Source organism: Thalassophryne amazonica, chromosome 20, assembly GCF_902500255.1.
Source record: "Thalassophryne amazonica chromosome 20, fThaAma1.1, whole genome shotgun sequence".
Taxonomy (NCBI): Eukaryota; Metazoa; Chordata; class Actinopteri; order Batrachoidiformes; family Batrachoididae; genus Thalassophryne; species Thalassophryne amazonica.
Window position 1 is genome coordinate 42,958,391 of NC_047122.1, and position 23,789 is coordinate 42,982,179.

The window sequence follows — 23,789 nt, forward strand, 5'->3', positions numbered from 1 at the left end:
CAGTAAGTAAAAAGTTAACATTCAACACTGAAGGTTCCAGTAATGACCAGAGCGTTAACAAGAAAGACGGCAATAGATCCTAAAAACAAGTGGTACCCTTAACTGGCGCTGACAAATTCTCTAGAGACAGTGTCAAATTAAGCCAGAATTAATCAGGAGTCAGGGCCACTGTTTGATACTCCAAATGTTTTTCCAAGCTTAACTACAGTGCAATGGGCTAAGACAGCTTTTCCCAATCCTGGTGCTTTGAACCTGAAGTACTGCAAGTTTTCCATTTGTCCCAGATCTTCTCAGTCAGTCTAGTTAAATATGTTAGTCCAGTCACCATCTGACGTAACAATAAAAACACACCTGATGTAGCTCATTATGTAATTAGAGCAGAAAGAAAAAGAAAATGTGCACTACTCTGGGTCCCAAAGACCAGGACTGGGTAACTCCAGGCTAGGAGACTGCATTCCTAATAAGATCTAGCCTACACTGAAAGAAATCCAAGAATTCCTGTGCCAAGAAATTTTTATAGGAACAGACTGATAGCCCCAAGTAAGTGTTGTTGCAGTATTGAACAAGAATGTAGGACTATGCTAACTAATATGAATTAAATTACAACAATACACTGTCAAGGTCTTTTACAGGCACCCATGAGAGGCTATCTCCAGCCATGAATTAGGCCATGGTGAATCCAAACACCAGAATGAATGCCCAAGAGCTTGCAAGTCATCATTACTCCAGGACATGTGTCTTCACTAGCAACATTGCCTAACTTTCACAGGTACAACTGAGTTCTACAGAGTGGGCCGTGATAAATTTAGGTTGCCAATGACAATATTCAGTCACCTTGACTAAGAGGGTGACCTCAGAACCTCTGGCAAACTCATGAGCTCTGTCAGAGCTGTTGGTCCACTACGTTATGTTGATGACACAACTGTTTCATCATTCAGACAGAAAAGTGATATGAAATAAAAAAATAAATAAATAAATAATTAATCATAAAAGACAACAACTGAAAACATCTCACATACCCACTTACAGCTGTGGAAACACTGCTGTAAGTGGGAGCCTTCACAAACTGCTGAAGCCTAGAAGTTTCCAACACTGACAGGAAGAGTCAACATAAAAGGTCAGCAGACTAGTTAATCTGCCACAATCAGAAGCTTTTCATCTTGCAAGTATAAGCAGGTCTAACACGGATTCTTTAATTGACTACTGAATCCTGCACACTATTCAGGGGGCCTGAATATCACATCCAGCTAATACAACGTGACTTCTTCAGGGTGATGCTGATTAACTACATTAAAACCAAAAGTCTGAAATCATGATATCTTTGTTAAGTAAAAATTACATTCCTTCACACATTTGAAAAAATTGGCATATTGCTACAAATGCAGATTTGCCAACATTCTGTAAAATTAGTTTAGGTGGAAATGGTACACTTTAGTAATATTTTCAGTAAAGAAAACTCTGGACATGATAATGTATATAGGATGTTCTCTCACAAAAAGGAGTCCAAATGCCTCCCAAAAATGATTATAGATTAGACTCAGGGTACACAGTAGTTATTTGTCTTTTTATAAAATAGCTATATGACTGAGCACATCTGCTGCTGAAATAGATGTCTGAATGCACATGCCAGTGGGTGAAGTTAGTGAAAGTCTCAAGCCAAAAAAAGGCACACAATCATGACAAAAAATCATAACACTTCCCATTTCTTGTCTGTGTTCAGGACAGAGAGTGTATATAAGCAGATAGAAAAAAATAATCCTGAAGTGAAACTCATAAATGATATTTCTGCAGATCCCTTCATGAATGTCGACAATCGCATTGACCTTAAACTAGTTTTCTGTTTTGTTTTTCCCCAACAGGGACATTCATCTACAACATAAGTTTCCACACCTTTAATAGTTTGTTTTATCTTTGACAGCTGACAATGAGAAGAAAAACCCACATAGAAAAGGCAGTTAACAATAGTTCATACTGACATTTTATTGAACCCAACTTACTTGACATGGAGTTTGTACTAAAATTCAGTCAAATATACTCCAAAAATGAAGGAATGCTGTATGTTTTCCAACAATGCCACCACTTTGCAAATGCAAACCTGAGGTCATCATGTATGAAGCAACAAATCATTATGCTGGTACATTATGTATTCCCAAACGGAACACATTATTTGTGCAAGCCCACGAGCAGCCTTCACCCTTCAGCATGAACACTTGATGGAAGGCCATTGGTGGTTCACCATCAACCTATTGAAGAAAGGTGTCATGAGTCACAGGTCTAAGCCCAAAGATGACAAAACAAGTTAGAATAAGAAGTGTTTAAAGCGGTTTAGATTAAACATGCAAAACCTTTCACAGTTTGTAGCTTCTTACATCTTGCTAACATCCAAAGCCTTTGCCTAGAGGTCTCTGCACAAGCTAAAAACCAAGATCACCAATAAATTTACCAATTCACCTTTAGCTGTCCGAACACCATAATGAGGATGCATCCATCGACTGTGGGCTGGATGTCTTGTTCTGTGATAACGTGCTTAATCTGCTTGAAAGGTAAATTCTGTGGAACGGGAAAAGCATCACTGAGAAGTGCTGAGACAAGTCAAAATGCTGTAAAAGTCACTAAAACTCAGTGGGACAGAAAGGATACCTACTGCTAGTTTGGATGTGATGGCTTCTCTCCCTTGAAAAGGAGATCCTTCCCATGTTAAGCAGGCATCATTAGACTAAGATGGTGAAAATGCATATCTTTTAATAGTGAAAACATTTTCAGAATTTCAAAACTAGCATCACATTTAGAAGTTCTGGCTTATGTTAGCACCATCAAAAATACGAAGACTTACAAAAAGGTTACCAAGTGATGTCCTATCAGTATTATCAAACTGGTTATAATATGCTTGGACAAAGCCTTCGCCGATGTCTTGCCAAATTTGTTTCACTGTAGCCATGTGTGACGCTTTAGATCTGTAATGAAAAGAATCGTGCCATTACTTCGTTTGTGGAAACAATACAATAGTTTGGGTTTTCTAAAAAAATTTCTGTACAAGACAATACTTCTTTACCATCTTTTCTCATCTGATTTATACATAACACATAAATGTAAAATTTAAGATGACCCAGAGAATTACTGAATAAATGCAGTTTATTGGGGGGAGGAGGGGGAGATGCAATTATTTACACTAATGGATGTCAAATGGTGATCCATGCATTCAGCAATAATAGTGAACAACATCAAAATGAAACTTGGACCATTGTGATGGATGGCAATATAGTAAAAGAAAAAACAGTGTAATAAGATGAAGAGTAATTCTACAGTAAAGGAATTACAATAAGGGTAAATTTTTTATGGTAAGCTAAAATAAGCCATATTTTGCCATCATTGTTATTCAGTTACTATAGAACTGTCCTGATGTCCTTAAATAATGTTGCATGTATGCAAATTCTGCCAGAGGTTTCCATATTAATCAGTCACCAACCCTTACAGGCTGTTGTCTTTTGACCTTTAACGCCTACCTTTACCACTGTTGCAAAATTAATGGCTAAAAGTGGGGAAGACAATGTGAAAAAGAATTATGGAACTTTGAGAGGATGCTTAAAACAGTGATGGCAAAACTGAAAGTGTTCCTGGAACATTTTAAATGTGTCTTTTTCTGTAGCAAAAACTCACGACTGTTAAATGGGGCCTCATTACGTCATTAACAGTTCCAAAAACATTCTGCTTGACTTGCCCCCTCTGGTGTTGAAACAATAAACCGCAAGTGAATGAACTAAGATTGTAATTTCAACTCACACTAACTTTCATAAAATTAAGATTTGCATTAATTGTGGCTTTAATGAGCTGTAATTGACTGTCTATTACTATTACTACAATGTCACAGCCTGGTGTCAAATCTATTAAAGGCTCCTTAAAAGCTCAGTTGTTTGTGAACTTTCAATTTCCAGAGCATTTTGTACCCAACCTTATTTTTCTGATGTGTTTGTTTTTGTTACTGACTCCAGGCCTGCCTGATCTGTAATAATTTGTTGATTCCAGACTGAAAATCTGCATTAATTACAGACTTAAATTTTGTAATTTTGGACATACATTACCCAGTGTCCACTATAATAAAATATACATTACAGTAAAGACATGACTTCTTTGTTATAGTTTTTGTGATTGATTTGCTTATAATCATTGAAGTAGTAGTAATAATTAACAATGTCACTTTTTCGTTCCTTTTGAACCATATATGAAGTTTCTATTTCAGGATCACAACAGAAATAATTGTTTTGTTTGTTTCTTTTTCTTTTTTTCTTTTTTTTTGCTTTATTGTGTTATCCCCAGCAATTTATTTCTCTGTACTTATAATGCAAAACAACAATATAAAATGTATATGAACTTTCCCTTCAAAACAAAATACCTCTTCATAAAAAACTTCTAAAACAAGAAATAATCTTAAAAACACCAACACATTCAGATATGCTAAGTGAATATAGAACATAGGAAAAAATCCAAGAGAATGTTGTAGAACCTGACCGATATATCGGCCGGCCGATATTATCGCCCGATATAAGCCCTTTTCAAACTACTCACTATCGGCCAAAATTTTGCTGATAGAACGCCGATAATTTCTCATAAACAGAACAGTTACTGAAATAATGTTTGTGTCGGCAATGTAAAATGTCCTTGCACCGTTTGTCCAGTAGATGGAGGTCTGACTCCATTCAATGGAGAGCTGCTTACACCCCTGCTTAAATGTGTTCATCACCGGCCCCCGTAGTTCGCCGTCACACTGCACTGATCGGCTGACAAAAGCATACAAGTAAGTTTATAAGGATGTTGTTTGTAATAACTCTGAGATTACATTCACCCCACATTTCTCTCGTTTCACTTCAACTCAGTTTGATTAACTCAGTTTATGTAGTAATGTGTCAAATGTGCTTCATTGCGTCGGTCACACTTTTTATTAAGCACACGTTATGTAGCATGAAAAACTTTGTTTACTGCTAGGTCGAAAACATTTAGATTCACTGGTCGTCTAGAAGGGTTCTGGGAATTACTGCCGTTCGCCATTAACCCTCTGTGGCCGACGCTGTCATATACGACGGCTAGGACCAAGCTTTACTACATTGTATATAACTTATTAATGATATGAGATAGAAACTTACTTTTTTTTTTTGCTGAAAAGTTAACTCCGCGGACTATAGATCCACCGTTGGCCATCTTGGTACTCCTCATAGAAGATGTGTGATGACGTGCGCAATGTGAGTCCAATCGGAATTGGTTCTCTGTCACATGGTTTTCCAAAATCCAATCATAAGGCAGATTTACCTCACGTGATATGGCAAAGATCGTTTCCAGGAGTGATATCTTACTAGTTGGCCGTTTGAATAGCCCCCTAACTGCTCCAATTGCATTTTTTGAACTTGAAAATTCTTCTCTGTTATAAAGTTAATCAATATGAGGACAAAGCTTCAGCTTTTAGCTCATACCTTTAAGTGTCCAAAAAAGAACATTTTATTCATTTAAAAAAAATTATAATAATATCGGCTGATTTATCGGCTATCGGCAAATCAGCCGATTTATTGATTATCTGCATTTTTTTTTCATCAAAATATCGTTATCGGCGTCAAAAAATCCATATCGGTCAGGCTCTAGAATGTTGTAATGTCACATCACTTTTTAAAATTTGAAAATGGAAAATGTCATGGTTGTTGCAAACGTTCCATAACAACAAATATTGCTCTAAAACAAACAATCCCATTTGATTTGACGTCTCGAACATCTTATTTTTACCATCACCAGTTTAACATAAATCACAATCTCCCCCAACTCAGGGTTGCTGCGTGACCTTCACCCACTTGCCTCAATTCGGATAACGGACTTCTTCAAATTTAGTGCACATAAACACTGTCAAATGTCTATACGCTGTCTTTAATTCTGATGTGTGCCATTATTACGGTAAACAAGTAATAATTGTGGACTAATTGCTATCTGAGGTAACTGGAGTGTAAACATAATTTCTCCACTGTGAGATCAATAAAGTATATCTAATCATATTTTGAAGGTGAATAGTGTTCCTTTGGCTGCTCCCTTGTTTTCAATCTGGGTCACCACATCAAATCCGAGGTGGATTTGCATGTCTATTTGGCACAGGTTTTACACCGGATGCCCTTCCTGACAACACTCCATGGAGACATTAACATGGAGAAATGGGCAGGGGTGGGGTTGATCGGTCCCCCTGCCGTCACTGCGAGTCATTTTGGAGCATTAGCAGCGATTAACCAATTATCACCTTGTTTCTGCTTAAAATGCCACTCCAGACATTATCTATCTCAGCAACAGAACGCTGAATCGTTTGTACAACATTCACTTCCACATAAATGCAGTATTTCATAACTTAAGGGGGGGGGACCGATCAGACTGCGACACCCACGCATCCGAGTCTTGACTTTACACCCAAACCGATCAAAGAGAATAATGTGATAAACCATCAGATGACAAACTAAAACCTCTTAAATCACCCCAAAGTGCAATTTTACGTAGAAACGAGGCGATAATCTATTAATCACTGCTGACTCTCCGAAATGACACATGCACAAAGACGACCGTAATACTAGGAACTTTCTGCACTGAAACCAAGTGTACTAGCCATTTGGCAACAGCCCCTCCCATGTTTGAATGTGAATGCAAGTTATAAACCAGGTTTGTACAATATGACCCCTTTAAAAGTCGAGCTGCTATTCTAAATGTCAACAAATTAAAGTTTAAAAAGAAATGCTTATCTGAGAGGGTATATTTATACCTACACTGTAACAATCACGTAGAATGAGAATTTATTTGTGGTGGTCTAAACTCGGAAAAACTGTTGAATTGCCTTTTTTCCAAACAGCACGCGAATGCATCACCGCATTCACGGTAGTTCTTTCTGAGATGTTAGCGGATATTTCTTCCATTTACTAGTGTCCTTCAAAATAAATAAATAAATAAATAAAAAACTGCAACGAGGAAAAGTACTAGAGACAAGTTGACATTACGTAGTTTATGTCTTAGAAAGAAGTGGAGGTGAATTTAAGGGGGGAAAAAACACTATGCTCTCATTTCCCAGAAATGACCACTCGTCTTAATTTTCTAATCATAATCCTGTCGAATAAAAACGTGCTCTTACATCTGAACAAACACCAAGTATCTCAGCGAGGCGTGCTACAGTGTCGAAAATATCTGAATCTTACTTTGCAATCTGTAACCAAACAAGACTTTGAGAGAAGTCAAAACGAGGTTCTGCCAAAACGATTCCCGCCTCCTCCTTCGTGTGCTGTTCAGCGTCTAACGAAACGTGCACGACCGCCACCTATTGACCTGGAATGGAACAGCAATAAAATCAAAGGTCATGCGTGAGCTTTGGTGCTTCGAGGAAGGTGGGCTTTAGAGGTTTAAAGCACAAGGTTTAATTGTGAGTTCTTCCCAAGAAGGCTGTGTTGTTCCCGTTTGCTTCCTTGAGAGGTCAAATCAGCTGGTTACTTAGACCAAGCAGGTTTTTACGACCACGTAAGGTGACAGAATGAAACAGAACAGAATCAGATCAGTCATGCACCAAGCCTTGTTTCCTCAGAATTATGCGCATAAAATTCCATCAAGATACATTCACAACCTTTTGAGTTCAATGTAAAAGAAAACCAATGTCTCTAACATTTGTCTGGATCCAGAATCCAGAATATGTTCTAAATCAACTAAAAAAATACATGAATTATTTTCTAGTACATTAGTCATCTGCTTACAAAATTTGACCTATTATTTATACATTTTTGAATAAAGTGTTCCTGGCTTAAAACATCTTATGGATCTTTGATGCAAAATATTTTCTTGTTCAAATTCTAAATTAAATCCCTCATTTTGTACATTTAGCCAACCTTTCCCATTTTCAACATCCTCTCATAACGTTTTGAGTTAAATGTTGCAATGTACCAAATATTCTTCTGGATCTGTTTCAGTATATATTTCAGATCACCTCCAAAATTAAATCACTTATTTCTCTGAACACTACCCATCTGCTCACCTAACTCAGTTCATTATTTTTAAGTTATCCTGCTAAGAAACTAACACTGGTGAACACATTACTTCCTTGGAAGAAGTAATAAATTATATACAAACCAAATGAATGTGGGCTTTTTCCATATTTCTACAATAACTTATTTATGCATTCATTTATACTGTCATTTTTGTACCTCTGTAATGCTATTAACGGTGTAATGACAACACGCTTGTCTTCTGTGAACGTTTCACCTTTGCAGCACACTATTTTAAATTTGTAAATATTATTCATGCAGATATTTCAACAATTTCTTTTCATAGCAACCTAATGGATCATCTTTAATATTAGCTAAAGCAACAACTGAAGTTTAAGTTTACATCATTATTCACTCTGATGCCAGTCTATATTTTAAACCTGTAGAAAATGTCACTTTTTCGTCTGAAATTCTGCACATTTTGGGTTTATACCGTCAAATTTATCCCCACTGTAACTGTACAAACAAAAGAAATCCAACAACACTTACCAGAAATCAAATTTAATTATTACTTATAAAACATTCATAATAATAAACTTGAAAATCTTCTTTTTGAACTACTTTGGCAACTAATGAATGACAGCTGATTAAACCTTATTTGAAGGGGTGGGGTGGAGCATCATGTGGTTCAATAGTTTTAATAGAATGAAGGTGTGTCAAATTATTGTTACAATACTGGATCACAGATTCATCATCACTGGTCCAAACTTTGATCTACGAGCTTCACTTGAGGCACAAACATCTCGTCTTTAGCATGGCGAAAAAGAAACAGCCTCCATTTTAATTATAAGCACCCGTCACCCAGAGGCAGCTACACAGTGACGTTTCTCAAGCGCTGGAAGACATCAGTTGTTCAAATGGAATGAGATCGCTGTTGCTTGGAGAGACCGATGCAATATTAGAAATACAGATGTTTTTAGAACAGCATGCAGGTTTTTCTTAGTTTAATAAAAAAAGTAATAGGAATTTCAGATATATAGATATTAAAAAAGCTTTAAGTTTTAAGATCTGTACAGCTCCTGTTATTGTATCATCTTCTCAGTGTCCCACGTCTCCATCCTTGCTCACATTTTTATTTTCTGCACACTTATTGAAAAACAAGACCTCTTAGGCACTTAAAAAAAAAATAAGTCAGTCAGTTTGCTACAGTTCAGTGCTGCCGGAAGAAGAACACTCAAAAACTGAATGTCATAAACGCGTTTGACTTCCAGCGACTTGTTCAGAAGGACTGCTATTGCTTCGTTGAGGCTGTGGCGTCGATGAATCCTTTTGCAGTGAACAGCAGTGGAACTCTACCAGCCAGCGGGCCTCTGAGGTCAGAAGTCACGTGTTGAAATGTCCTCGTGTGTCACTGTTCTGGCTGTGACGTGAAATAATCATCTGTCCTGAACACATTTGGAGTCTCCTGACGCTGATGTGGTGCTGGTCTTCTTGGGCTGGCTGGTTTCTGCGAGCAAACACGTACAAATTAATCTGAACTGAAACAAATATGTGTAGCCTGTGATAGATTATAAAGAAAACAAAAAACAAACAAAAAAAACCCCTTAATTTTGTACTCTGATTCCTTTGATCTCTGTTCCACCCTGTGAAATATCAGCATCCTATGATTTGAGAAGTGTTTATTTGCTCCTCATCTGAGGTGTTCATTTTGGCAAGGGTCAAAGGTCAAAATTATGATACATATTTTTCCTTTACTCCAATGTTCACTAGACTGAAAAAGATCAAGGCTTTGGTGTCAAACACCAAATTATAATTTCTGCCCAAAAAACTCGATGTAGGCGAGTTCTGGAATTGCCCAGGTGACATCAAATTTACCAAATATCAAAATATACATTTTTCCACTCTGATTTGCATCACAGTTGACACACGTATTGGGTGGGTTCTTCAATTCCCCAGCACAACCAAATCTGTCAAAGGTCAATGACTGGGGTCAAGGCAATGTCTGCCTGTTTCTTGGCCTGGTCCTCCCAGGTCCTTTAGCTTATTTCTACCAAACTTGGCATGTCAATGAAGGCTGGCCCTGAAATTGCAAACAAAAATAAAATAAAATAAAATAAAATAATAATAAAGGAGTAAAATCATTTTGGCAAAGGGTCAAAGAATTTTAATTTTAGTCTGATTTGGACCAAATGTGGCACACACTTGGGTAGATTCCAGAACGGCCCTGGCAAGGTCAGCCAAATGTCAATCATTTGGGTGAAGGTCGAGGTTATTGATGTCAAAATGTCATATTTCTTTAGCTGTTACTGTCTTCATACCACTGCTTAATATCATGTAAAAACCTTTACGTTTAAGAAGCCTGGGACAGTCATCGTGCGGAGGATCTTCTTGAAAGCACTCGGCAGTGTTCCTAGTTCTCCTTCTGCCTGTGAGACCTGCTCTTCCATGGCACTGACGTTTTCTGCCACCATCTTTACAAAAGCCTGCAGACACACAAGAAGGACATGAAGACACACCGGCATCGGCAGCATAAGCAGCTTTTTATTATAGCGGGTGTGAGTGGAGAGCAACCTGTGTCCACCGGCTACAATCACAACAGGACTCAACTGTTTCACACCTTAAACAGCCTCAGCTGAACATCTTCCTGGTCACACTCATCATGTGTTACCTTGGAGGAGCTTAGAGGGTCCAGGAGGGTGTCCATGTGGTCTTCTTTAAACTGTGGCGGGATTTTCAAGATATTTGCTGTTTTTTTCCCCCCAATCATGAACATTTATAATACTTTGGTAATCCCTCGCGTTCCTGCTGAGTTTGTACTGTTGTCGTACATTCCGTGATACTACTGATTTTTGGAAATACCACGGTTGTCTTAAAGTTTTACTATGGGTGTGCTACAGGTGTTTTTGCACACGTCGCCTGGTATAAGTCAGGTGCATTATGTCATCAAACCTCTAGATCATATATTATATGGCCAACATTGATCTTCTGTATATCTATGAATGTGAACACAGTAACAAATACAGCAGAGTCACATATCGCTCCTGTCTGGATCGATGGCAGTGGATCCTATTATACTTAAGTCTTATAAAGTCTATAGTTTTACTTTTTATATTGCTGTTGGTGAAAAAAAAAAAAAAAAACAGTAATCAACTCAATTAGACACAAATACTTTTTAGCATCATCAGGAGGACGGACTGACACAAGATAGCTCTTTCCTTGTACAATAGCACATTTTATTATTAATTGTTTTTTATTTTATCTTTATTTTGGTTCCTGTCACTTCCCTGCAATATAAAAGGCTGCATTGAAAGTGGATGCAGAGAAGGTTTCAGTTCTCCAAGTTTAAATCAAATATACTGTAACATTGCACAGATATAAAATAAAGAATATTTAAGGAAATTTATTACACTTATTTCAACAATAAACACAACATAACCGATATAATGGTAAGAAGAAGAAAAAAGTTAAATATCACAAATTAAAAACAAGCATTCTTTACTTTTCAACATCATCTCCATGTTTATATGGATAATTAGGAATTTATTTTATTTTTTTAAAAAGGACATAATGGACATGTTACGTTAAATGCAGCATTCTTGTTAATGCAGTCTGCAGCTCAGTTTGGTTGGAAGTTGCAATTTACTGGACCAAATATCAATCAGCAAAACACCAAAATAATTATTGATGTACACAAAATAAATAAATAAATAAATAAAAAATCTGATTAAATCAACTCAACCGCTGAACGTGACTTACTTCTAATTTGTCAATTCGCCTGTACAGTTGTCTCATTTCTTCAGCTTTCTGCTGGATTTGAGGTAGATTTTCATTCACTATCTGGGAGGTATCGTTACGGATCTGAACAGAACACAGAAAAGGGTGTGAACAGGAACACATCACATCACAAAAAGTGCATTCCTACAGTGCATCCGGTATGTATTCACAGTGCTTCACTTTTTCCACGTTATGTTAGTGTTATTGCAAAATGGAGTGAATTCATTTGTTCCCTCAAAATTTTACTCAACACCCCATAACAACAACATTAAAAAAGTTTCTTTGAAATTTTTGCAAATTTATAAAAAACAAAAGAAAATTAAGAAATCACATGTACATAAGTATTCACACCCTTTTCTCAGTACTTTGTTGATGCACCTTTGGCAGCAATTACAACCTCAAGTCTTCTTGAATATGACGCCACAAGCTTGGTGCACCTATCTTTAGGCAGTTTTGTCCATTCCTCTTTGCAGCACCTCTCAAACTCCATCAGGTTGTATGGGGAGCGTCGGCGCACAGCCATTTTCAGATCTCTCCAGACATGTTCAATCGGATTCAGGTCTGGGTTCTGGCTGGACCACTCAAGGACATTCACAGAGTTGTCCTGAAGCCACTCCTTTGATATCTTGGCTGTGTGCTTAGGGTCATTGTCCTGCTGAAAACTGAACTGTCGCCCCAATCTGAGGTCAAGAGCGCTCTGGAGCAGGTTTTCATCCAGGATGTCTCTGTACATTGCTGCATTCATCTTTCCCTCAATCTCGACTAGTCTCCTGCTGCTGAAAAACATCCCCACGGCATGATGCTGCCACCAGCATGCTTCACTATAGGGATGGTGCCTGGTTTCCTCCAAACATGACGCCTGGCATTCACACCAAAGAATTTAATGTTTATCTCATCAGACCAAAATCTTGTTTCTCATGGTCTGAGAATCCTTCAGGGGCCTTTTGGCAAACTTCAGTCAGGTTGTCATGTGTCTTTTACTAAGGAGTGGCTTCCGTCTGTCCACTCTACCATACAGGCCTGATTGGTGGATTGCTGCAGAGATGGTTGTTCTTTTGGTAGGTTCTCCTCTCTCCACAGAGGAATGCTGGAGCTCTGACAGAGGGACCATCAGGTTCTCGGTCACCTCCCTGACTAAGGCCCTTCTCCCCCGATCGCTCAGTTCAGACGGCTGGCCAACTCTAGGAAGAGTTGTAGTGGATTCAAATTTTTTTCCATTTATGGATGATGGAGGCCTTTGTGCTCATTGAGACCTTCAAAGCAGCAGAACTGTTTCTGTGCCCTTCCCCAGATTTGTGCCTCGAGACAATCCTGTCTTGGAGGTCCCCAGACAATTCCTTTGACTTCATGCTTGGTTTGTGCTCTGACATGCACTGTCAACTGCGGGACCTTATATGTAGACAGGTGTGTGTCTTTCCAAATCATTTACAATCAGCTGAATTTACCCCAGGTGGACTTCAATTAAGCTGTAGAACCATTTCAAGGCTGATCAGTGAAAACAGGAGGCACCTGAGCTCAATTTTGAGCTTCATGGCAAAGGCTGTGAATACTTATGTACATGTCATTGCTTAGTTGTTGTTTTTTTTAAAGAAATTTGCAAAAGTCAAAAAACAAACCTTTTTTCATGTTGGCATTATGGGGTATTGTGTGTAGAATTCTGAGGGAAAAAAATGAATTTCATCCGTTTTGGAATAAGGCCGTAACATAACAAAATGTGGAAAAAGGTGAAGCACTGAGAATACTTTTTGGATGCACTATTAATTTTTACTCCTCAAAAATTAATATCCTGAGCAAACTCACCATATCCAGCATGCCAACAAACTCATCTACTCTAGTCAGCATTTCCTCCAAGCTCTTCTCGAAGCAAAGGATCTGGAGAAAAAATATAGAAAAGGATGTATAAGAGCACATGCACGCTTACAAAAGCTTTTATACCAGAAGTAGAGAAGCTTGAATCTTCGACTGGACTGGGTTGCTTGACGCGAGGACGTTTCATTTCAGAAGCTTCCTCAGCTAAAATTCTTGCTCTGGAAGTCTGACTTCTGTCTGACTCTTGTAGAGAAGAATAAAACAGAAGCCAACAAAAGCTGGAGTTTTAAACCTAACCAGACCCCTCCTACTGAGAGGCAGACTGCTATAGGCTAGTGGCTAAACAATAGCTCTAATTAGCAACTATTGTGCTGTAGTTAGCACACCTAATAGCAGGACAGCTGTCCCTCTAATGATGGGATGGATGCCTTTCTGATGGCTCCCTTGATGACGTGAATGACTCATTACCATGAACAAAAGACTGAAACTCCTTTGAGTACCCCATTGTAAACAGGGGATAAAGTGTGTCTCAGACCCCCTCCCCGGTTAAGGCTGGGTTTCAAACGTTTCACAAAGAATGCCTCCTTAACCCCTCTCTCAAACCATTTCTTCTCTCTGGCTAATATTTTAACTTCCTTGTCCTCAAACGTGTGGTTAGTGTCTTTGAGGTGGAGGTGAACTGCAGACTGAGGTCCACTGGCGCCCTCTCTGCGGTGCTGGTATAGCCTTTTGTGTAAAGGTTGCTTTGTTTCACCTATGTAGTGTTCGTTACAGTTTTCCTGACATCTGATAGAATACACTACATTGCTCTGTTTGTAACTAGGGATCATGACCTCAGGGTGAATTAATTTCTGTCTCAAGGTGTTAACCGGTTTAAAGTAAACTGGAATTTTGTGCTGTCTGAAGATCTTCTGTAGTTTTTCCCCTACTCCTGCTAAATAAGGGAGAGACACTCTTCTTCTTGTCTCCGTCTCCTGTCTATCTGGTCTCTTTGTTCTCTGGGACTTCCGCACTTTGTCCAGGGACCATCGTGGGTACCCACATACTGTGAGGGCTTTCCGGACACGTTGTTGTTCTTTAGCCCTTCCCTCTGCAGTTGTGAGCACCTGTAGGGCTCTGTGTTGAAGCGTCCTGATCACCCCGTTATACCAGAAACAAATAAATGGTAAATGGACTGCATTTATATAGCGCTTTTCCATCTGCATCAGACGCTCAAAGCGCTTTACAAATAATGCCTCACATTCACCCCGATGTGAGGGTGCTGCCATATAAGGCACTCACTACACACCGGGAGCAATAGGGGGTTAAAGACCTTGCCCAAGGACCCTTAGTGATTTTCCAGTCAGGCTGGGATTTGAACCGAGGCTCTTCTGGTCTCAAGCCCAACACCTTAACCACTTGACCATCACCTCCCCAGAAACAAGGTATGCAAGTGTGGATTTCTATTCTTTTTCTTTATTTGTGACATTTTAACTCATGGCGTATTGATCGAAAGCACTCTGACATGTGGCAAAAAAGTATAGTTATTCAGTTACAGCTACAGACTAAACAGAAGATGAACTTTGAACCCTTCATTTCAACCTGTGTAACACACACTCCTCAGCAACTTCAGATAGCATTTAGATTATTTCTATTGACAACAATATTTTTTATATTATATATATATATATATATATATATATATATATATATATATATATATATATATATATATATATATATATACACATATATATATATATATATATATATATATATATATATACACACACACACAGTAGTGTTCAGAATAATAATAGTGCTATGTGACTAAAAAGATTAATCCAGGTTTTGAGTATATTTCTTTTTGTTACATGGGAAACAAGGTACCAGTAGATTCTCACAAATCCAACAAGACCAAGCATTCATGATATGCACACTCTTAAGGCTATGAAATTGGGCTATTAGTAAAAAAAAAAAAAAGTAGAAAAGGGGGTGTTCACAATAATAGTAGTGTGGCATTCAGTCAGTGAGTTCGTCAAGTTTGTGGAACAAACAGGTGTGAATCAGGTGTCCCCTATTTAAGGATGAAGCCAGCACCTGTGAACATGCTTTTCTCTTTGAAAGCCTGAGGAAAATGGGACGTTCAAGACATTGTTCAGAAGAACAGCGTAGTTTGATTAAAAAGTTGATTGGAGAGAGGAAAACTTATACGCAGGTGCAAAAAATTATAGGCTGTTCATCTACAATGATCTCCAATGCTTTAAAATGGACAAAAAAACGGAGACATGTGGAAGAAAATGGAAAACAACCATTAAAATGGATAGAAGAATAACCAGAATGGCAAAGGCTCACCCACTGATCAGCTCCAGGATGATCAAAGACAGTCTGGAGTTACCTGTAAGTGCTGTGTGAAGCTAATTTATTTGCAAGAATCCCCCGCAAAGTCCCTCTTTTAAATAAAAGACGTGCAGAAGAGGTTACAATTTGCCAAAGAACACATCAACTGGCCTAAAGAGAAATGGAGGAATATTTTGTGGACTGATGAGAGTAAAACTGTTCTTTTTGGGTCCAAGGGCCACAGACAGTTTGTGAGACGACCCCCAAACTCTGAATTCAAGCCACAGTTCACAGTGAAGACAGTGAAGCATGGTGGTGCAAGCATCATGATATGGGCATGTTTCTCCTACTATGGTGTTGGGCCTATATATCATATACCAGGTATCATGGATCAGTTTGGATATGTCAAAATACTTGAAGAGGTCATGTTGCCTTATGCTGAAGAGGACATGCCCTTGAAATGGGTGTTTCAACAAGACAATGACCCCAAGCACACTAGTTAACAGGCAAAATCTAGGTTCCAAAACAAACAAAATTAATGCCTCGCAGATGTGAACAAATCATGAAAAACTGTGGTTGCACAACTAAATACTAGTTTAGTGATTCACAGGATTGCTAAAAAAGCAGTTTGAACATATAGTTTTGAGTTTGTAGCATCAACAGCAGATGCTACTATTATTGTGAACACCCCCTTTTCTACTTTTTTTTACTAATAGCCCAATTTCATAGCCTTAAGAGTGTGCATATCATGAATGCTTGGTCTTGTTGGATTTGTGAGAATCTACTGGTACCTTGTTTCCCATGTAACAATAAGAAATATACTCAAAACCTGGATTAATCTTTTTAGTCACATAGCACTACTACACTCAAAAATATAAATGCAACACTTTTGGTTTTGCTCCCATTTTGTATGAGATGAACTCAAAGATCTAAAACCTTTTCCACATGCACAATATCACCATTTCCCTCAAATATTGTTCACAAACCAGTCTAAATCTGTGATAGTGAGCACTTCTCCTTTTCTGAGATAATCCATCACACCTCACAGGTGTGCCATATCAAGATGCTGATTAGACACCATGATTAGTGCACAGGTGTGCCTTAGACTGTCCCCAATAAAAGGCCACTCTGAAAGGTGCAGTTTTGTTTTATTGGGGGGGATACCAGTCAGTATCTGGTGTGACCACCATTTGCCTCATGCAGTGCAACACATCTCCTTCGCATAGAGTTGATCAGGTTGTCAATTGTGGCCTGTGGAATGTTGGTCCACTCCTCTTCAATGGCTGTGCGAAGTTGCTGGATATTGGCAGGAACTGGTACACGCTGTCGTATACGCCGGTCCAGAGCATCCCAAACATGCTCAATGGGTGACATGTCCGGTGAGTATGCCGGCCATGCAAGAACTGGGACATTTTCAGCTTCCAAGAATTGTGTACAGATCCTTGCAACATGGGGCCGTGCATTATCCTGCTGCAACATGAGGTGATGTTCTTGGATGTTGGCACAACAATGGGCCTCAGGATCTCGTCACGGTATCTCTGTGCATTCAAAATGCCATCAATAAAATGCACCTGTGTTCTTCGTCCATAACAGACGCCTGCCCATACCATAACCCCACCGCCACCATGGGCCACTCGATCCACAACATTGACATCAGAAAACCGCTCACCCACACGACGCCACACACGCTGTCTGCCATCTGCCCTGAACAGTGTGAACCGGGATTCATCCGTGAAGAGAACACCTCTCCAGTGTGACAAACGCCAGCGAATGTGAGCATTTGCCCACTCAAGTCGGTTACGACGACGAACTGGAGTCAGGTCGAGACCCCGATGAGGACAACGAGCATGCAGATGAGCTTCCCTGAGACGGTTTCTGACAGTTTGTGCAGAAATTCTTTGGTTATGCAAACCGATTGTTTCAGCAGCTGTCCGAGTGGCTGGTCTCAGACGATCTTGGAGGTGAACATGCTGGATGTGGAGGTCCTGGGCTGGTGTGGTTACACGTGGTCTGCAGTTGTGAGGCTGGTTGGATGTACTGCCAAATTCTCTGAAACACCTTTGGAGACGGCTTATGGTAGAGAAATGAACATTCAATACACAAGCAACAGCTCTGGTTGACATTCCTGCTGTCAGCATGCCAATTGCACACTCCCTCAAATCTTGCGACATCTGTGGCATTGTGCTGTGTGATAAAACTGCACCTTTCAGAGTGGCCTTTTATTGTGGGCAGTCTAAGGCACACCTGTGCACTAATCATGGTGTCTAATCAGCATCTTGATATGGCACACCTGTGAGATGGGATGGATTATCTCAGCAAAGGAGAAGTGCTCACTATCACAGATTTAGACTGGTTTGTGAACAACATTTGAGGGAAATGGTGATATTGTGTATGTGGAAAAAGTTTTAGATTTTTGAGTTCATCTCATACAAAATGGGAGCAAAACCAAAAGTGTTGCATTTATATTTTTGTTGAGTGTACATATATATATATATATATATATATATATATATATATATATATTTATTATACAAATAATGGATGGTAAGGAGTCCAACATAGAGAAATATTGGATGAAGAAAGGTTACATTGGACGAGGCATAGCCGAGTCCAATATAACGTTTCTGGCATCCTTCGAGTTCAATATTTCCACCAGTTCCTCCTCTGTGAACTCAGTAAACCTCGCTGGCAGACAATTCTCTGCTGTTGTTGACATGTTTGTTGCCATTTTTTTCAACCAGCGTCTGTCAGCTAGTTCCTGACCTTCGTATGCCGTGCTCTGATTGGCTAGCTGTTGGCAGTAAGCTCTAACGCTATTGGTCAGTGGGAACCGATCCAATATAACTTTTGGTCCTAGGCTTTTTGGATCTTTTTGGATCAAAATACAGGTAAATGATGGACTATTGCAATCTGAGTGGAGAACATATACACAGAGAGAGAGAGAGAGAGAGAGAGAGAGAGGAGAGAGAGAGAGGAGAGAGAGAGAGAGAGAGAGAGAGAGAGAGAGAGAGAGAGAGAGGAGGAGAGAGAGAGAGAGAGGAGAGAGAGAGAGAGAGAGAGAGAGAGAGAAAGACCCTAGTTGCTTGGTGTTACCACAACAGATGTGGTGGCGATCCACACTGGGATTTTGACACAAGTTTTACACTGGATGCCGTTCCTGATGCAACTCCAGTTCTACATGTTTGCAGATCTTGCCATTTCTTCTACTCTGCCTAGCGTCTAAGCTCTAACAGGAACAGATGTGCACAGAGCAACATGGCTGCAGCAACGCTAACAACAACACCAACAACTAGAGATCTTTGAGTAATCTCACAAAATGCCGCTCTGCCACACCAGTTTCTTGCATGTGTTATCTATCAGTGGGAGTAAATCTTTGGTGATGAAATACCTGAACTAAAAAACTGGTCATCCTCTGCACATGCAACTGGAAAATATGATGCATTATGCATTTTAATAAGTCCAACTTTCTCCATATGAAGACCTCAGACCAGATTATTTTCCTTCACGCACATCTTTCTCCTTGAAGATGTTGGAACAGAACTCATATCTGTATGTGGTGTGCTCCCACAGTGTGATGCTTCAGTGAAATCTGCCAAATGGTTTAGGAGAAGCTGCACTTACACGTGCTTAGGCCCTGTCTTTGTGTAGTCTTGTTCATGAATGTAGATTTACTGTGCAGAATGAGTAGTAAATATCACCAAAACCATTAACAGTCATGGGTTCCGGGTGGTAACGGTCTAAATTAGACTCACTGTTGAGATAAATGCATTTTATGTTATCAGTCTTCCCTCTGACCATGAATTTTTAATGGACAATGAACAGAGTGATTCGCATACCCCCCCCAAACCCAACCTACTGTTTGCCAGGGGGGCAGATTGAGGCTCTGCAAACACCCAGGACTAAAACACTGAGGCCTCTGTTAACTTGCAGAGCTCACTCACTCACCATCTTTCTAAATTGCTTGGAATCACGCATCTCCACTTACTGATAACTCCGACATAACAGCAGCTGAGTCAGCTGACCGTCACAGACAAACACATGTATCATAAATATTGTTCAATATTAAGATGCAAATAATTATTTTCATCACCATTTACTCTGATGAACATATTTTTGAGCCACTTGTTTACTGGATTGTCAGCAAAATTACCAAAACTGAATAAATAAAAATTTTCAGGGAACACACGAATATTGGGTCTACCCTGGAACAGAATCAGTTAAATTTTGGGGGAAGATCAGGAAAAAAACAGGCAAAGATAGAAAATATAAAATGTAAGTACTGGCCAAGTTAATGCTACTGAGCTGGAATAGATTTAATCAAGTTTTGGGACAACCTGGGCAAACATTATTATGATTACTATTATTATTATTATTATTATTACTATTATACATTAAAGGACAGAACATTCTACCATTTATAAACCTTTGTGAAATGTTTGAATGACTGAAATATATGCCACTGTTTCAAGCAGTTTCCGAATCAGAACAACTCTGGAACTGGACCACTTCTGGAAGTGAACAAAAGTGCAATCTACAAGCAGATATGTTGTTTAAATTGACATTTTTTAATGTATTTCGCAAAAATTAAAATACAACCCTAACCTTTATTCCAACCCTAGCCCAATTCAGATAAAACAATTTGCAAGATTGCTGGACAGCTGAGATATTAAGATTAGAACGCATCCGGACCCTGGACATGTGCAGCGCACTTCTAAAGCGACTATCACATTTGGGAGTAAATCAGAATGTGTCTCATTTTACATCCTGCCTGACTGCCATCAAGTTTTAAGCTAAGAAACCAACAAATGCATTTTCGGTATGCTGCTGTAATAGTTATTAGCTAAAACTCCGAGCTGTATTTGAACGAAATCAATAAAACACGCACAAACCAACCAGCAGGTGGCAGTCACGTGTATAGGATTTTACATAGGCAACACAAAGTTGCGTTTTCGATTTTATGTGGAGTATCGAAGTTAGCCACCGTTGAATCACTTCATCTTAATCATCTGCTTTTTTATTTTTAATTTGCTGAGCTACGAGTTGATCGCACTTATTGTTTTTGAGTTATTACAAACAAACTGTTGGAAGGACTGAGTACGCAGCTTTGCTTTAATAAAAAAACCATCACAATGAGCGTAACGCTGCTCAACTTTTACCTCTTCTCCGGCGCTGGCTCTGATGTAGGCAGAGTAGCTGAGGGCGGTGTGTCTCAGGTCTTGGTCGGGCTCCGGATCGTCCCGCTCGGCAGTCCCGGGCTCCGCCGCTCCGTACGGGCTCTGAGGGCTAACGTTAGCCGCCGCTGCGCCGAAGCTGGGACTCTGCGACACGGTTCCGCTGCTCAGAATTTCGCTGACCATGGACAGACTGCTCGCACTTTGAGACACGATGCCGCTGTCTCTGCTGATCTCCGCGCTGGACTCCTCTAGAGGCGACAGAAGGCCGACTCTGTCAAAGCGGTGTTGCTCCATCATGTCTCCCTCTGGCTCTCTGCTTCATCCACTTCCGTGTTTGTCTGGTCAGCTGACCAGAACACCGTAAACACCACGTGTAAACAAGCAAATATCTTGTTTCGTGTGTGTGTATATATATATATATATATATATATATATATATATATATATAACTAATTGAAGGAAATGCAATCCAGCAAATGCGATTCTAATTTATTGTAAAGGCACAGCACTAAATATTAAAAAATAATGTAATGCTCTTAACGTAAATGAAACTTTAAAGACCGATCTTAAAACTGATTTTCTACTGTTTTTCATAAGTTTTATCTTATTTTAGTTACAGTGCAATGCTTCACATTTTCTCCATTTTATGTTACAGCCTTATTCCAAAATGAGGTAAATTTATTTTTTCCCCCTCAAAATTCTACTCACAGTACCCCATAATGACAGCATAAAAAAGACGGTCCCTGGATAAAGTGCAGAAGTCCCAAAGAACAAAGAGACCAGACAGAAAGGAGACGGAGCCACGAAGAAGAGGAGTGTCTCTCCATTATTTAGCAGGAGTAGGGGAAAAACTACAGAGGATATTCAGACAGCACAAAATCCCAGTTTACTTTAAACCTGTTAACACCTTGAGACAGAAATTAGTTTACCCTAATAAGGACAGGATCCCTAGTTACAAACAGAGCAATGTAGTGTATTCTATCAGATGTCAGGAAAACTGTAACAAACACTACATAGGTGAGACTAAGCAGCTGTTGCACAAAAGGCTATACCAGCACCGCAGAGAGGGCGCCGGTGGACGGCAGTCTGCAGTTCATCTCCACCTTAAAGACACTAACCACACGTTTGAGGACAAGGAAGTTAAAATCTTAGCCAGAGAAAAAAAAATGGTTTGAGAGTGAAGGAAGTATTGTGTAGCCCCTTTCACACTGGGCCTGCTTTGAGTTGCTTCCTGTCATGATGACACAGGAATGTCTGCGTCAGGTGCGTGTCAGGTACACGCAGCAGAGGGGCAGAGAGGAGGTGAGAACGCAGCCTGCAGGTTCTCTGCACAGAGGAATCAGAGTGCACAGTTTGGATATAGCCAGACTGTGCACTCTGATTTCTCTTCTAGTTTATATTTGTTCTTGTGCTGAGCTGCAGGACTGCGCTCTGAGTTCTGTTATAGTTTATTTTTCTTCCTTTGACTGCGAGCTGCATGCACGCACAAATGAACTGAGTAAATGTGGAGATGTCTGGAGTTATACTTGATATGGAAATGTCCTGTCTCTGGCAATCAGTCTGTGAGCAAGACTTTCATGGATTTTATTTAAACACATTTGTGAGAGAAGAGAGAGGAGCTTCAGCAGCAGCAGCTGCAATCGGCAGCATTTTTTTTCTGTGCTCTTTTTGAGCGTGTAGTTTCACTGCATTGTGTACACGGTATAAAAACAATACTGCCTGATTTATACTTCTGGAACAATGGAACACAACAGGAATCATAAATTAGCGTCGGGTAACATTGTATTGTGAGGGTGTGGCTTCCAGTCACGTCGAGTAACATCGCTTTGCCCTGACTTGCACTGAAACCACTTCCTTTCTGAATTTCTAAAAAATTTAAACATGTTTAATTTTTGGCGTCCGATTTGCTTGGTCCTTTGTGTCCCTCGTGCTGTTGTGGCGTCGAGCTGCATCGTCTCGGCACTGGGTTGCTTCCACGCGGTGTCGTCATGACGACGCCTGATGCAACTGGAAGCAGCCCTGGTGTGAAAGAAGCTAATGTGAAACAGTTGAAACCCAGCCTTAACCGGGGAGGGGGTCTGAGACACTGTTTGTCCCCTGTTTACAATTGGGTACACAAGTCAAAGCAGTTTCAGTCTTTTGTTTATGGTAATGAGTCATTCAAGTTGTCAGGAGAGTTGTTAGGAGAGGCGTCAGTCCCATGTTAGGAGGGACAGCTGCCCTGTCATTAGGAGGGTGCTAACTAGAGAATAATAGGTGCTAATTAGAGCAATTGTTAGTCACTAGCCAATAGAAGTCTGCCTCTTGGTAGGAAGGGTCTGGTTAGGTTTATAACTCCACCTTTGCTGGCTTCTGTTATTCTTCTCTACAGAGTCAATTTTTCAATTTATTTTCATTTATATAGCACCAAATCACAACAGAGTTGCCTCAAAGCGCTTCACACAGGTAAAGTCTAACCTTACCAACCCCCAGAGCAACAGTGGTAAGGAAAAACTCTCTCTGAGGAAGAAACCTCAAGCAGACCAGACTCAAAGGGGTGACCCTCTGCTTGGGCCATGCTACAAACATAAATTACAGAACAACTCACAGAACAATTCACGGACGAATATACAAGAAATGCTATTGGTGCACAGGACAGGAGGATCGTCAACATGAATACAACTCCCATCTCTGGATGGAGCTGCACCTTAAACAGAGAAAAAATAGAATCAGGCATCAGAAAGACAAAAAATACTGT

General features: G+C 39.7%; 2 protein-coding genes and 1 long non-coding RNA gene across 3 annotated transcripts; 1 reads left to right on the top strand and 2 right to left on the bottom strand.

Moving 5' to 3' along the window:
- Nucleotides 1–1,950: 1,950 nt before the first annotated feature.
- On the bottom strand, nt 1,951–7,318 carry LOC117501618 (nuclear transport factor 2-like). The gene is made up of 5 exons (XM_034160537.1): nt 7,203–7,318; nt 2,834–2,954; nt 2,645–2,716; nt 2,452–2,550; nt 1,951–2,243 (listed from the first exon to the last, which is right to left on the bottom strand). Exons 2-5 carry the CDS (start codon nt 2,936–2,938, stop codon nt 2,127–2,129), a joined length of 393 nt encoding a protein of 130 aa, XP_034016428.1. The 5' UTR covers nt 2,939–2,954; nt 7,203–7,318; the 3' UTR covers nt 1,951–2,126.
- Nucleotides 7,244–20,808, top strand: LOC117501619. The gene is made up of 3 exons (XR_004558051.1): nt 7,244–7,374; nt 16,160–16,164; nt 20,797–20,808. It is a non-coding gene; the product is annotated as an uncharacterized LOC117501619 (long non-coding RNA).
- On the bottom strand, nt 8,522–21,394 carry bloc1s4 (biogenesis of lysosomal organelles complex-1, subunit 4, cappuccino). The gene is made up of 5 exons (XM_034160536.1): nt 21,035–21,394; nt 13,551–13,622; nt 11,733–11,834; nt 10,325–10,459; nt 8,522–9,483 (listed from the first exon to the last, which is right to left on the bottom strand). The coding sequence occupies exons 1-5, from the start codon at nt 21,347–21,349 to the stop codon at nt 9,385–9,387; spliced, it is 723 nt and encodes a 240-aa protein (XP_034016427.1). The 5' UTR covers nt 21,350–21,394; the 3' UTR covers nt 8,522–9,384.
- Between the last annotated feature and the right edge of the window lie 2,395 nt (nt 21,395–23,789).

Coding starts and splice junctions, on each gene's coding strand:
- LOC117501618 (XM_034160537.1), bottom strand. CDS start 2,938: ATGGCTACAGTGAAACAAATTTGGCAAGACATCGGCGAAGGCTTTGTC. Junction 2,717..2,833: donor CATCACTTGGTAACCTTTTT/GTAAGTCTTCGT, acceptor TCACCATCTTAG/TCTAATGATGCCTGCTTAAC. Junction 2,551..2,644: donor CCATCACATCCAAACTAGCA/GTAGGTATCCTT, acceptor CCCGTTCCACAG/AATTTACCTTTCAAGCAGAT.
- bloc1s4 (XM_034160536.1), bottom strand. CDS start 21,349: ATGATGGAGCAACACCGCTTTGACAGAGTCGGCCTTCTGTCGCCTCTA. Junction 11,835..13,550: donor TTGTTGGCATGCTGGATATG/GTGAGTTTGCTC, acceptor TGTTCTGTTCAG/ATCCGTAACGATACCTCCCA. Junction 10,460..11,732: donor GGCGAATTGACAAATTAGAA/GTAAGTCACGTT, acceptor GTGTGTCTGCAG/GCTTTTGTAAAGATGGTGGC.